At 33.5% G+C, this 12146-nt stretch overlaps 1 protein-coding gene across 6 annotated transcripts in view; it reads left to right on the top strand.

Moving 5' to 3' along the window:
* INPP4A (inositol polyphosphate-4-phosphatase type I A) overlaps positions 1 to 9700 on the top strand; it is a 123915-nt gene extending 114215 nt beyond the window's left edge. For all 6 annotated transcript variants that reach the window (XM_070750969.1, XM_070750967.1, XM_070750965.1 and 3 more), the window contains one exon: positions 5705 to 9700. In XM_070750969.1, the coding sequence (XP_070607070.1) occupies positions 5705 to 5837 (133 nt within the window). In that variant the 3' untranslated portion in view covers positions 5838 to 9700. The remainder of the gene's footprint in view (positions 1 to 5704) is intronic.
* The last annotated feature ends 2446 nt before the right edge of the window (positions 9701 to 12146 follow it).

The following is a 12146-nucleotide window of genomic DNA, read 5'->3' as shown; positions in this document are numbered from 1 at the left end:
AAAAACAGTATCGATTCAGCTTTTTCTTTACACATATAATTGTCTTTGCTCGGTACTCTGAGATCCAGACTTTGAAATCATTTAAACTGTCTCCTTGGAATTGAGATATAAAGGAAGAAATAGCTAAGCATGTAGATCATTCTGTTTTACTGCTATGAAAACTTCATAACTAACATAGTCAAGGCTGCTGTTTTCCTTGGAAGTGAAAATGCAGAATTATTAACTGAATTAAGGAGAAACATCTGCAGGTTGCATTGGTTTCCTATGCTTACTCCTCAGATAATAGTTTGCCTCTTCAGCGAATTGCCATTATGAATGTTTCATGATACAGCAAACAACTCCATCACAACCTGCTGGCATACCGTGGTCATATCAATTTAATCTGCTTTCTGAAGCAGTTGACATGTTCACAGACTTCAGTTTCTGTTTTAAATAAAAATCCAATACATTATTTCAAGCACTGCTGAAAAGCTCCAGTTTTACATAAGAAGCAAGAAAGGATAAGAAATCCAGATTTAGTGTTTAATCATAGTTTAACTTGACTGTAGAGTTCTGCTTTTTCAACATTCACTTTTGCTGAATGTAAATGTTCGGTGTGTCTTCTCGCAAGCTCTCACAAATGTTCAATTCTCTTATCCTTTCTATATGTTTTTGCTATTTGACCCTTTCTAAACCTTCAATGGTTTATTATTTTTAAAACCTTCTTGCAATGTCATCTTACTTTAGCAAATGTTTTCTAATTCCATAGATCCTATCTAGCAACTACACTGCTCAAACAAATAAAGGGAACACTTAAACAACACAATATAACTCCAAGTAAAACAAACGTCTGTGAAATCAAACTGTCCTCTTAGGAAGCAACACTGATTGACAATCAATTTCACAGGCTGTTGTGCACATTTAACTTTGTACAGAACAAAGTATATTTCACTCATTCAGATCTAGGATGTGTTACTTGAGTGTTCCCTTTATTTTTTTGAGTAGTATATATAATTTCATAAAGTACAATTGCAATTGTTTCACATTGAGCCAGCAGTTTAAGAATATAGTATATCTAATATATGAGAAAGTATTTTCAAGTTAATTTTTATAATTTCATTAATTGTTCCTTTGATAACATTCACTACATTTTAATGTAGTGATCTAATATGAATCACATCAAGGACCTGTTGTATTCAACAAACATTTTTAGCTCATACCATCATGAGAAAAAGTTACTATGTTGTTGTGCTTTAAGCATTTGGGAAATAAAACTATAAAATTAGTTGAATATACATAGTATACTTAATAATAAGAAATCTATTTTTATTTGCCTGTTATAAAATAATTGCTACATTTTGGCATTATTTTACAACAAAGCATTTTTTTTCTGGCAATAAAGGCATTGCATTGATAATATAAAAATTAAAATTGAAGCAAAGGAATACACTTTTGTTGATCTGTGTTTGAAAAAACTCTAGCAATCAATATTTCTTCCGTAGAATTTCAATTTAACATCTTTTAATAAAATGTTTTTTTAATAGATGCTAATTTTCTAAAACATTTATTGAAAATCTCAAAATAAACGCTTCATGTACTTTATCTCTCCTAAGATATTTACAGATCTGATTCTTCAATTTTCCCCCTGCCTTTTGGTACACATGATACCATATTTTTATTTCTGAAAATGTCAAATAACAAAGTGAATAAAGTCAGAGTCAGAAACCAAAGAGGATAGATTTACTTTTTTAAAGTTTTAAGCTCTCCACCATTCTTCAAGTATATTTTAGGCTGGGAAATAGGACGCCTGTGTGGTTTATTTTAGTTCTTAAGTCACTGAGCTTATGTCATGGATTTTAAGAAATAACTTTTACAGTAACTACTTCAGGGGAAGATTTTCACTACATTAATAGTTGAATTGATTCAATATACCTGGCATTGAAGCATTCTTGAAAGGGTCAAATATCACAATGGTTATTCATGTTCAGTTTGCTTTTCAGAGTTCCCTTTCTTTGCAGCATGTGGAAAGCATGGCACACAGCCGCATGGAACATCGCTTAGCCAAATGAGAAAAATGAACATGGAAAACCATTCTAGTTTGACATACATGTATTTATTTTCAGTAGACTACAGTATTCTTTCTTATTTTCTCTTTTTTATTCTCTTTCTCTCTCCTTTATTCTGTAATTGCGCCTTTTATTATTATTTTGGAAAAATTGGCATATTTCCTTATTCTTTATCCTCATACATTCTACTTTCCGTTGTGAATTTTTCGAAGTTTATTTTCTTTCCTCTTCCTGAACCAATTTTTTTCTCTTTTATTTGTCATCTTGATTTCTTTTTTATCTTTTGATACATACATTGCATGTCGGTGTTTTTTTTCCCCTCCCGTTTCTTTTCTTTTCTCTCCAAATCTTTTCCTTTTCACAGTATTGGAACACGGGAGGTAGTCATCCAGAAGAACTTGTGTGGCCTGGTGCCCCTCCGGGATTTCAGGCTAGATCCCAGTCTTCTTTACTCTATTCCTTTATTAGCTCTAAGCCCCAATTTACTGGTTGTGTGGCTGTTTCTGAGCATTGCATACTTGGTGGCTAAATTACGTTGCAAATGAAGTAAAACAAACCAAGCAAAAATCCAGTAAAGTGCCAGAATATATATTGCCACCTGGTACTGATTTGTCAAAAAAAGTCTCATAGCATTGTTGCCAAGAATTAGTATGCCTTACAATTTTGTTTCTGTTGTACTAAAGTTGTACTGATTCTTTTATGAAAAGGAATTGTATTGAGTGCTTACACTGTCATTGAGCTTCCAGTGCTTGTAATGTAAGTCAACAGCTGCTTGTTACCTCAGTGATTTAATCAACCTGAAGATTAGTTTCTGTATCATATTTTTAGGCATCCAAATCCACCTTTCCTCCATTTCTTTATAACTACATACAGCTTTGTTTCACATGTTTCTTGTTATCCAGTGAAAGAAACAGTGTCAAAAAAAATCTAATGATTTTGTATAACCTAAAGAAGTCTTGCTTTTCATATTTAAGTGGTAAGAGACTTTGTAACATATTTATCTACACATCTGTTTAAGGCAGAGGTCTTCAAACCTGGCAATTCTAAGAATTGTGGACTTTAACTCCCAGAATTCTCCAGCCAGCTATATTGGCTGGAGAATTCTGGAAATTGAAAGTCCACAAGTCTTAAAGTTGTCAAGTTTGAGGACCCCTGGTTTAAGATATCTTTCTACTTTGATTTACGAGCATCACTTCTACATTGTCAATATTTTAAACTGTGGAGTCAGTTTTCTCATAAATCTGTCGTAACACATTATGCCCTTTAAAATGAACTTGAAAGCAGTATGCTGCACATAATATATAGAATCAGTATATTTATATATTTACTTTCTTACTGCATCAAAAAAAGAATATATGGAAAGAGTAAGCTTAACAATCATATAATTCCATTCAAATCATTGGAAAAATATTTTTATAACTTGTGTGATACATGTTATCACATGTTAATTAATATTTACATTAAATATTGCCGTAAAATGCACTAATAGCTCTTTTGGGTTAATGTTAAACTTTAAATTTTAAGGTATGTGAAAGATGCAAATGCATTTTAGTGATAGCCTGAATCCTAATCATTCAATTTGTAATAAAATTATCTTAATTTCTATTATTATTTCTATTATTCACCCAAAACAAAGATGTATATATCCCCATCCCTATAGCATTTATAATTAAAATCAGTGTATGTTTTAGGAACATCTAGAGATAGATAGATGGATGGATGGATGGATGGATGGATGGATGGATGGATGGATGGATGGATGGATGGATGGATGGAACTATTGGGTATTAAAAAAGCAGCTCCAAGGCCTATAAATAAAAATCTTTAATATTTGATTGTGCTACATCCTGTTAATCTGATCCATTGCATCACATCAGTTATATTGCAAAGATAAGATGTAGCTATGTTCTTGACTGGATTGATTTGGATCTTGACAGAGTAGCACAGTAGCTGCTTTCGTGGTAGGTATATGATTTTGTGGCAGTGAAAGGTATAGGGCTCAATTATACTACGTTTGTTTCACTTGTCAACAGCAAGGTAGAATGCGAGTATGAGACATTTCCTATAGATGTAACACAATAATGTTCAATTTGTAAATTGAACCACTATCTTATTTTATTAAATTAAATTAAATTAAACCACAGTGGTTACATCTTGGTAACTAATAAGTCCTTTGACAAATTTATTAGCAATATATTGATCATTTTATGCCAAATCTAAGCATGCTCTATATGGCATATTCACATCATAATCTTTTCCATACCATCATTTCCTTTGCTTATCGAACAAGCTCACTTATTCCAAATGTAGGCTTTGACTACTGCATGCATCTATGTGGCCTTGCAAATGAAAATAAGTAGCTTTTAAGTTCTCAATCATGCCTATTTTCCCAAGACAGTACATAAATGCAATCTTGGGTTTGAGGAAGTAATGCTGGATTGACAAATAGCCAACTCACCAAGGAAAACATCCAAGTAAGAATTTTCTATGTACGGAATATACTGAGGTGCACACATTATTTCAATAAATGGGGGAATACATTTGGGGACTGGTTTGAAAATCTCAGCTGTCCTGCCTTATATTGTGGCATTAAATATATTAGAGAGCTTTAGATTTAAAATTGTATGTGACTTTATGTATAGGTGTATGTAACTATGTATATATACATACAAACCTAAGTTATTAAATCAAGAAATACACGAACCTTTATTTCATGCATTTCCTCTCATAAGTCTGGAGAGTTTTGTTTAAAAAATGCCCAATGATCAAAATGATGCTGAAACCAAATATATAAATAGTTGTTACTACATACAATAACTACACCAAATAATCAACTATTTAACCCATACATTTAAAACATAATGAAATCAGTTAGACCTATCAATGTAAGAATATAAGTGTGATCCAAAAAATAATGCAAATTAAAGTCTTTTATTTATATTTGTGTAATAAATATCAGCAAAACATACTCAGGAAATCAATATAATATTTTAAAATCTTATTGACTGGAATTTTCATTGTACTGATAATTGGACTAAGTTGTTATAAATTGACATCCCAGTGCATATCGGAAACAAAACTGTTGTAGTTAATGCTCTGAGCATGTTCAATGTTGCTGTCCTTAGTTGTCAACTTACAAATAAATAATATCTCAGTCATATTTGTATACTTTTGTCTTCTGCTTCTATAGCTTTCATTTTCCTTTGTCATCTCCTGTTTAGAGAAACCAAAGAAGGAAACTTGGAAAGTATATTTTGAGAATTCAATTTACTCATGTAATTATGTATATGTATGTATATCTAGTAATAATGGCTTTCGCAATAGAGTTCAGTCTTGCTGAATGAAAGTGTGCAATAGATTTCAGAGCCAAATTGGAAAATGCTGCAATAAAACCCCTGCGATAAGATTTCTTCTTCTCTGCCAAAATCTTCCAGAAGTGATCGTTGTTGCTTGCTTAGATTTGCAAGTGTAGCTGTCAAGAGTCCATGTGGCACATTTTGTATGTGCACCACCAATGGCCCATTATTTAATTATGAATTAAAATATTTTACTGAAATGAAATAGCTAACTCCTTTCATTTTAATAAAAATACTGGTAATTTTGTTTTTGTTTTACTGCTGTCATTTTTTTTCCTTTTCTGTGCTTGTCTTTTTCCCCAGTGAGGGCTGTCGAAGAGAAAATACAATGAAGAATGTTGGATGTCGCAAATATGCATTTAATTCTTTGCAACTGAAGGCTTTCCCCAAGTATTACAGGCCACCTGAAGGAACTTATGGAAAAGTTGACTCATAGGATTACGGTGTCTTGTAATTAGTTGTTCCGTTAAAATATGTGAATACACTCAACTTTAGTATATGAACTTTGATGACAATATCAGAAAAAAATGTTTTTGTATGTTTCACTAGGAAATACTGAGCATGTAATTTTGTTAAACTGGATTCCATAGAAAGAAAAGAATTATGTGCTGAATAATTATAACATGAAAATAATGTAATGATTGCCCAGTATAAGATGCCTGCATATATTAGTTAATTAATCTCTTTGCCTAAATAAGAAAGATAATTCCTGGACTGTGGAGGATTTTATGAATTAGGCAGCTGTTTCCCTCATTTTTATACTGATTTTATTTAAAACTTTCATAATACTTTTTAAAACCTCAGTCCTGTAAATAGTAAATAAATTGCAAATGAGGAGTTTTGACAACAGGTATTACAAGTAGAAGAAAAGGCTCAGTTTTAAAAACAGAGCAGTGCATTAAAATATAAAGTTGGGAATTTAAATTTATTAAAACACTATTATATAAAAGAGTTATATAGAAGCCAGGAACTGACACATAACCCTATTTGACTTGGTTTGGAAACTGGATTGAAAGGTGATAATTTCAGTTAAGGATGAAAGCTAATGCATTTCAAAACCTAAAAATCCTTTTAAAATACAAATAAATGATCGTTGCTCATATGAAAATACTGTCTGCATCTAGTAAACCATGACTTAGCTCTAAACAATGAATCCAAACAGATGGTATGATATCCATATCTATTTATAAAACAGAAGTGGATTTTTACCTGCAGTTTGAAGGACTTCATTGGGCGGAATCATCTGTGTCTTCCACATCATAATGATTTTAATCACTGTCACTTTACTCTACTTTCTTGCTTGGGAGTTAGCTGGTTCCACAATGAAATGTAGTGTAAACTAATATGTACAGATCAGATCTGAGTTCCTTTTTTTAATGACAAGAATTATTTTAGGCAAACATAGTTGCATACAAAAACCTATGTATTTAAGAATTCCACAAATTCCTAAGATACTTGCTTGTTAGATCCTGTCCAGAATGTAGGTACACTTTAGTTTACATAAATCAGTGTTTTTTCTGTTTTCCTGTTGAAACTCTTACTTTGAATATTGTTTTATATAAAATATTTCCAGTACCCAATACTAATTTTTCAAACTCAGTTATCTACAATTTGTTCTAGAACATCAGAGTTTGAATTTCAGGTTAATGAATTGACAGAGAAGAGAATAATTTCTAATATTATATAATAAGAGTTGTTGCTTACTTAGGAATTGATAAGTAACAGAACCCAAATTTCCATGAAATTTCCACTCTCCTGGCGTTGCTAAACTATAACTTATTCCTTTATTCATTATCCCTGTAACAAATTCATACTTTAAAAGCAAGATAAACTACCACTTGAAGAATAGTGGTATCAGTACATATTCATATTTTTAGAAGTGTATCATATTCATGAAATGACTATTAATATATAACAACTTTGATTAATAGGTCACTGTATATGTTTTTATGGGGATGAATGTTTATCAGCTGAAATCCTACGGTTCAGTAGTAGCATTTGGATAGATTTTAGTTGTGAAATCCTTCCAACTTTTCATTCTAACAATTTAACTCCAACATGTTTAAATTCCACTGATACTTGAGGGATTTGCTTACATTAGCATTATTGGCCATTTGATGAAAAGGAGGAAATGGCACAATTTCCAAGAAAGAATCTTGTATACATTTGCCATTCAAATTTTATTCTGCCCTTTTTTGCACTTTATATTTATTGAAGGTACGAATGTTCTTTTCAGACCCAAGAAATTTGTTTCAATATTGCCTTTTAGTGGCTTAATGATTTAATTCTTATATGTACTAAATAGTCAGAATCCCTCAGAATTCAGTAAATTAATTAATCGTGCATTGTTTCTCAAACTTGGTAACATGGAGATATGTGAACTTCACTTCCCAGAATTCCCCCGGCAGCTTGCTGACTGGGGAATTCTGGGAGTTGAAATCCATACATCTTCAAGTTACTGAATCTGGGAAACATTACTTTCAAGTCTTAAACCAAATAGGCAAAGAAATAATTATATCTGTCGCTGATGGAATTCCTGGTAGTAGAGCTAAGATTAACAGAGCAAGACAGTGAAGTCAACAAGAGTTGAGATTTGCCAGTAAGCTTCCCTTGATCGAGAAAGTTAGCTCAAAACAATTTAAAATGAAATACAAATTGGGCTGCCACAAAAAGTTGTCCCCCTCCAAACTCTACTTGGGCGGGACTTTGCATAGAGAATATTCCCGCCCTGGGACTCTTGGCACTGAACAATGCTGAACAATTTTCAGTCTGCAGGTAGCTAAAAGTATCCCTCTGCAGCTGTGAACATCTTTGCCCTTCCTTCCTCTTCTTCCAGAGGCAGCAGGTGTACAAGGGGTAGGGATGGGGAGGCCTGATGCCATCTCTCTACTCTTTCTAGGGCAAGGAGGAATCTGCCTGGCCCTCTATTCCTTTTCTTCTTCCCAGAATGATGCTTCAGCCAGGGGCAGGATTCTGATGAATTATATTTTATTCCATTCCCCCCCCCCTGCTTTTTGTGTTTGTATAATATATTGAATGGTGGAATTCTGTAAATTTGGTGGTTCAGTTTTTATTTTCAGGAAAACTTCATATGCGACAGAGAAACTTTTGATTTATGCTACTTTGTTTAACGTTTCTTTTCTGTTCACCCTCTTCTCACCCCTCTGTATTTAAAATATTTTTATATTTAAATGCTTAATATAAAATTCACCTTGTAAACACTGCCTTGGCAAGAAAGACTATTAGCTCTGAAACAATTGTTTTAACTTAAGTTGTCTGACATTAAAACTTGTTGCTGGCAAAAGTAAAGATTAATTACAGTGATTGCTGCCAACACAATGTATTCTCTTTTATTAGTCTTCTCCTGGAAGCAATTAAGGGTCCTCCCTATATTTTCTAATGGGAAAAGGAAATTCTGTTCTGCTGTTATTTCCATTAATGTGAACATGTTTCCATTGGTGTAAATATAAAGCTCATATGCATTAGGAATCTATAGGTTCTTCGGAAAAGAGAACATTAAATGAGACCTGTCAGCACTGCAAAATGAAGATATTTTGTTACTCCCATTCTAAGTTAGATTAAATCTTTATTTTACATTCTGGTTTACAGTACCGACTAACAGCTGTGAAAAGCTAACATTGTGCTACCTTTTAAAGCAATTCCCAAATTCTCTGAATGAATAATTATTTCTCTTCTACCTTTTCTGAGAATAGGACTCCAGTGTACAATGCTGCATCACGTAACAAAAAAAATGCAAAATTCTGATTTCATTTTCTTTACATAGATTTCCCTAGAGGATCATAAATATAGCTCAATAAAAACACGGGACCTAAAGAAAGCATATATCCATATAGAAAACATCAAAGGAGCAGACTTTTCTAAAATATTTATTTTGTTTCCATAGAAAATCCATTATTAGGCACTATTATTGTATGAACCTCACGCTAACCTTTTTTATTACAATTCTTAGATGAAACATTAAAAGGATATAAAGTTACTGCCAAGCTTATTCTGTACATGTTCTGCAAAAGCAGCCACAGCACTGCTGCCTTTTGAATTTTTCATTTATATACCAATATGTATAGCTGTTGTAAAATAGAACGTAGTTTTGTCTCAGCACACATGTATTTCCTAAAACCTTTTGCATTTATTTTATTTTATTTATTTGTCTGGAGCAGTATTGGCGTACCATAAACATATGGTTACTGTTTTGTATAGTCTTAATTCACCCAGTCCATGTATGCTGTAAATGTGCTAGTCTTTAGGGATTTAAAAAACAAAATAAAGAACTGACAAGCATGCTGATGACTATTTTTTTAATTAAAAAAAAACAATACACACAATATGATAACATGTTTAAGCCCTGTATTTGTTTCTAAAGTTTTCATGCCAATAAATTATCATGGTTGTAGCTTTGATCTATTTTAGCAAATATATATATATATATATCCTGGGGCTTCTAAATATATATCTTACCCTTACTGGGATTTGATCCTGAAGCTCCTACATATATATTTGATCTATATATTTGATCTATATATTTGCTTCTATATATATATTTGATCCTGGGGCTTATATATATATAGAAGCCCCAGGATCAAATCCCAGTAAGGGTATGGCTAGCTGAGGAGGCCAGAACAAGGCCAAAATAGCGCTATCCTAGTCTCCCTTAATTTTAAAAATTCATATATATTCTTGCATAAATATTTATAGACTACCTGCTATATAGTCTCTGAAAGATTATGCCAGAATATCTTTTTCGAGGCCTTGGGAAATGTCTATTTCTTTCTAAAAGTGTATGTTTTTAATATTTATTTTCTAAAAATCTGACGACCAAATACAGTGGTCCTTCTATGCCTTGATCAGTAAGCAAGAAGAGCTGGAATTTTTTTTTTTACAGTTTAGGTCAAATCACTAGGTACTGTACTTTACAATGAAAAACAAATCAAACACTAAATGAATCATGAATTTAATAACAGAAAAGCACAAAGCTAATGGCAATTTTCAAAAGATGTAAATATCACTAACATCACTAAAATTCCAACTCAAGAAATTAGAAATAGACTTCAACACAAGAATTAAAGTCTGTAGAATCAAAGAACTGGTTGTAAGCCTGGGAGAGCCATATGACGTATGGTCAAACTAGGGCAAAAACCAGATTCTCATCTGTCCACAACCGTGGAAACCCACTGAGTAACTTTAGGCTAATTATTCTTTCTTAACCAAATCAACATCCTTCTTTAGGTGGTTGTGATGACAGAGGAAAGAGTTATTGACTTTCAACAAAAAAAAGGGAAGATAACAATAACTTTATAACAAGAGTTTTAAATGTGGATTTGAAAACACCCTCACACCTATATTATTCTATCCCACCAAACCCCATGAAAAGTGTTAAGTTGTGTTTGAGGGACTTTCAATTGCTTTATAATCAGCAAAGGGCTCCACTTACTTTTTCCTACCGGTATGGTATCCTGAGGCCAGTGTGGATGCGACTGACACGTGTATGCACACCCCTGTGCAAGATTTTGCTTCTGCACATGCACCCGAAATGATATCTCATGTGAAGATGCTTGCATGGGTGAGATTTTGGCAGTTTTTGCCCTTTTCTTTGCAAAAAGAGGGCAAAAATAGTTGAAATCTCACCCACGCAAATGTCCTCATGCAAGATTTTCCTTTGGGCGCATGCGCAGAAGCAAAATCTTGTGCGGAGATGTGAGCACACATGTTGGGTACGCACGTGGCCCAACCAGCCTCCGGAAGCCATAAAAAACGCTAATGGATCATTGGTCCCATCCGTACCGATTGGGGCCCCTCACTGTTTATAATACCATACAGTGGTACCTCTACCTAAGAATGCCTCTACTTACAAACTTTTCTAGATAAGAACTGGGTGTTCAAGATTTTTTTTTGCCTCTTCTCAAGAACCATTTTCTACTTACAAACCCGAGCCTCCGAAACTGTAACCAGAAAAGGCAGGGAGAAGCCTCTGTGGTACCTCTCTATGAATCTCCTGGCAGGGAGAAGCCTCCGTGGGTCCTCTCTAGGAATCTCCGGGGAGGAAACAGGGCCTCCACCCTCCCTGTGCTTTCCCCAATCACACACATTATTTGCTTTTACATTGATTCCAGTGGGAAAAATTGCTTTTTCTTACAAACTTTTCTACTTAAGAACCTGGTCACAGAACGAATTAAGTTCATAAGTAGAGGCACCACTGTATATAGTATCATTTGATGACTTGTTATTCAAGAAGAGCCAAAGATAGGCAAAAATCATGTTCACACCTGTTCTTTCTCTTGCAATATTCTATTTATGTACAGCTATCAATGATTAGGGAACAAAGTAATAATCCTTTCTCGAGCTCATAATATAATCTTCAATACAGGTAGCACAAAAGGAAAACTGCATGGCTATCAATAAAGAAATCATCATTTAATACTTTTATTAATATCACTTACAAAGATAGCATAATATATTCAATGAAGTAATTGTGAGGAAAGAGCTTTTTTTCCCCTAGGTTTGTCCAGGTTTTAAAATTAAGCTGCCTGCATAGATATGCACTTTGATATTCTCGAGCAGGGTGACAAACTCAAAGCCCACAGGCCTGATCTGGAACTATAGGTTGCTTATATCTGGCCTGCAGTGTCTCTGCCAGCGAAAACAGCTCAAGAGGGCTGTGTACAGCTCTCCTGGGGTCTGTTTTTAGCCATGATGGCCTCCTGCAGCCATCTGCCAGCAAAAATGGGTG

Source organism: Erythrolamprus reginae, chromosome 4 (genome assembly GCF_031021105.1).
Source record: "Erythrolamprus reginae isolate rEryReg1 chromosome 4, rEryReg1.hap1, whole genome shotgun sequence".
Lineage (NCBI taxonomy): Eukaryota > Metazoa > Chordata > Lepidosauria > Squamata > Dipsadidae > Erythrolamprus > Erythrolamprus reginae.
The sequence above is the reverse complement of the archived record's forward strand: the minus strand, read 5'-3'. Positions and strand labels throughout refer to the sequence as shown.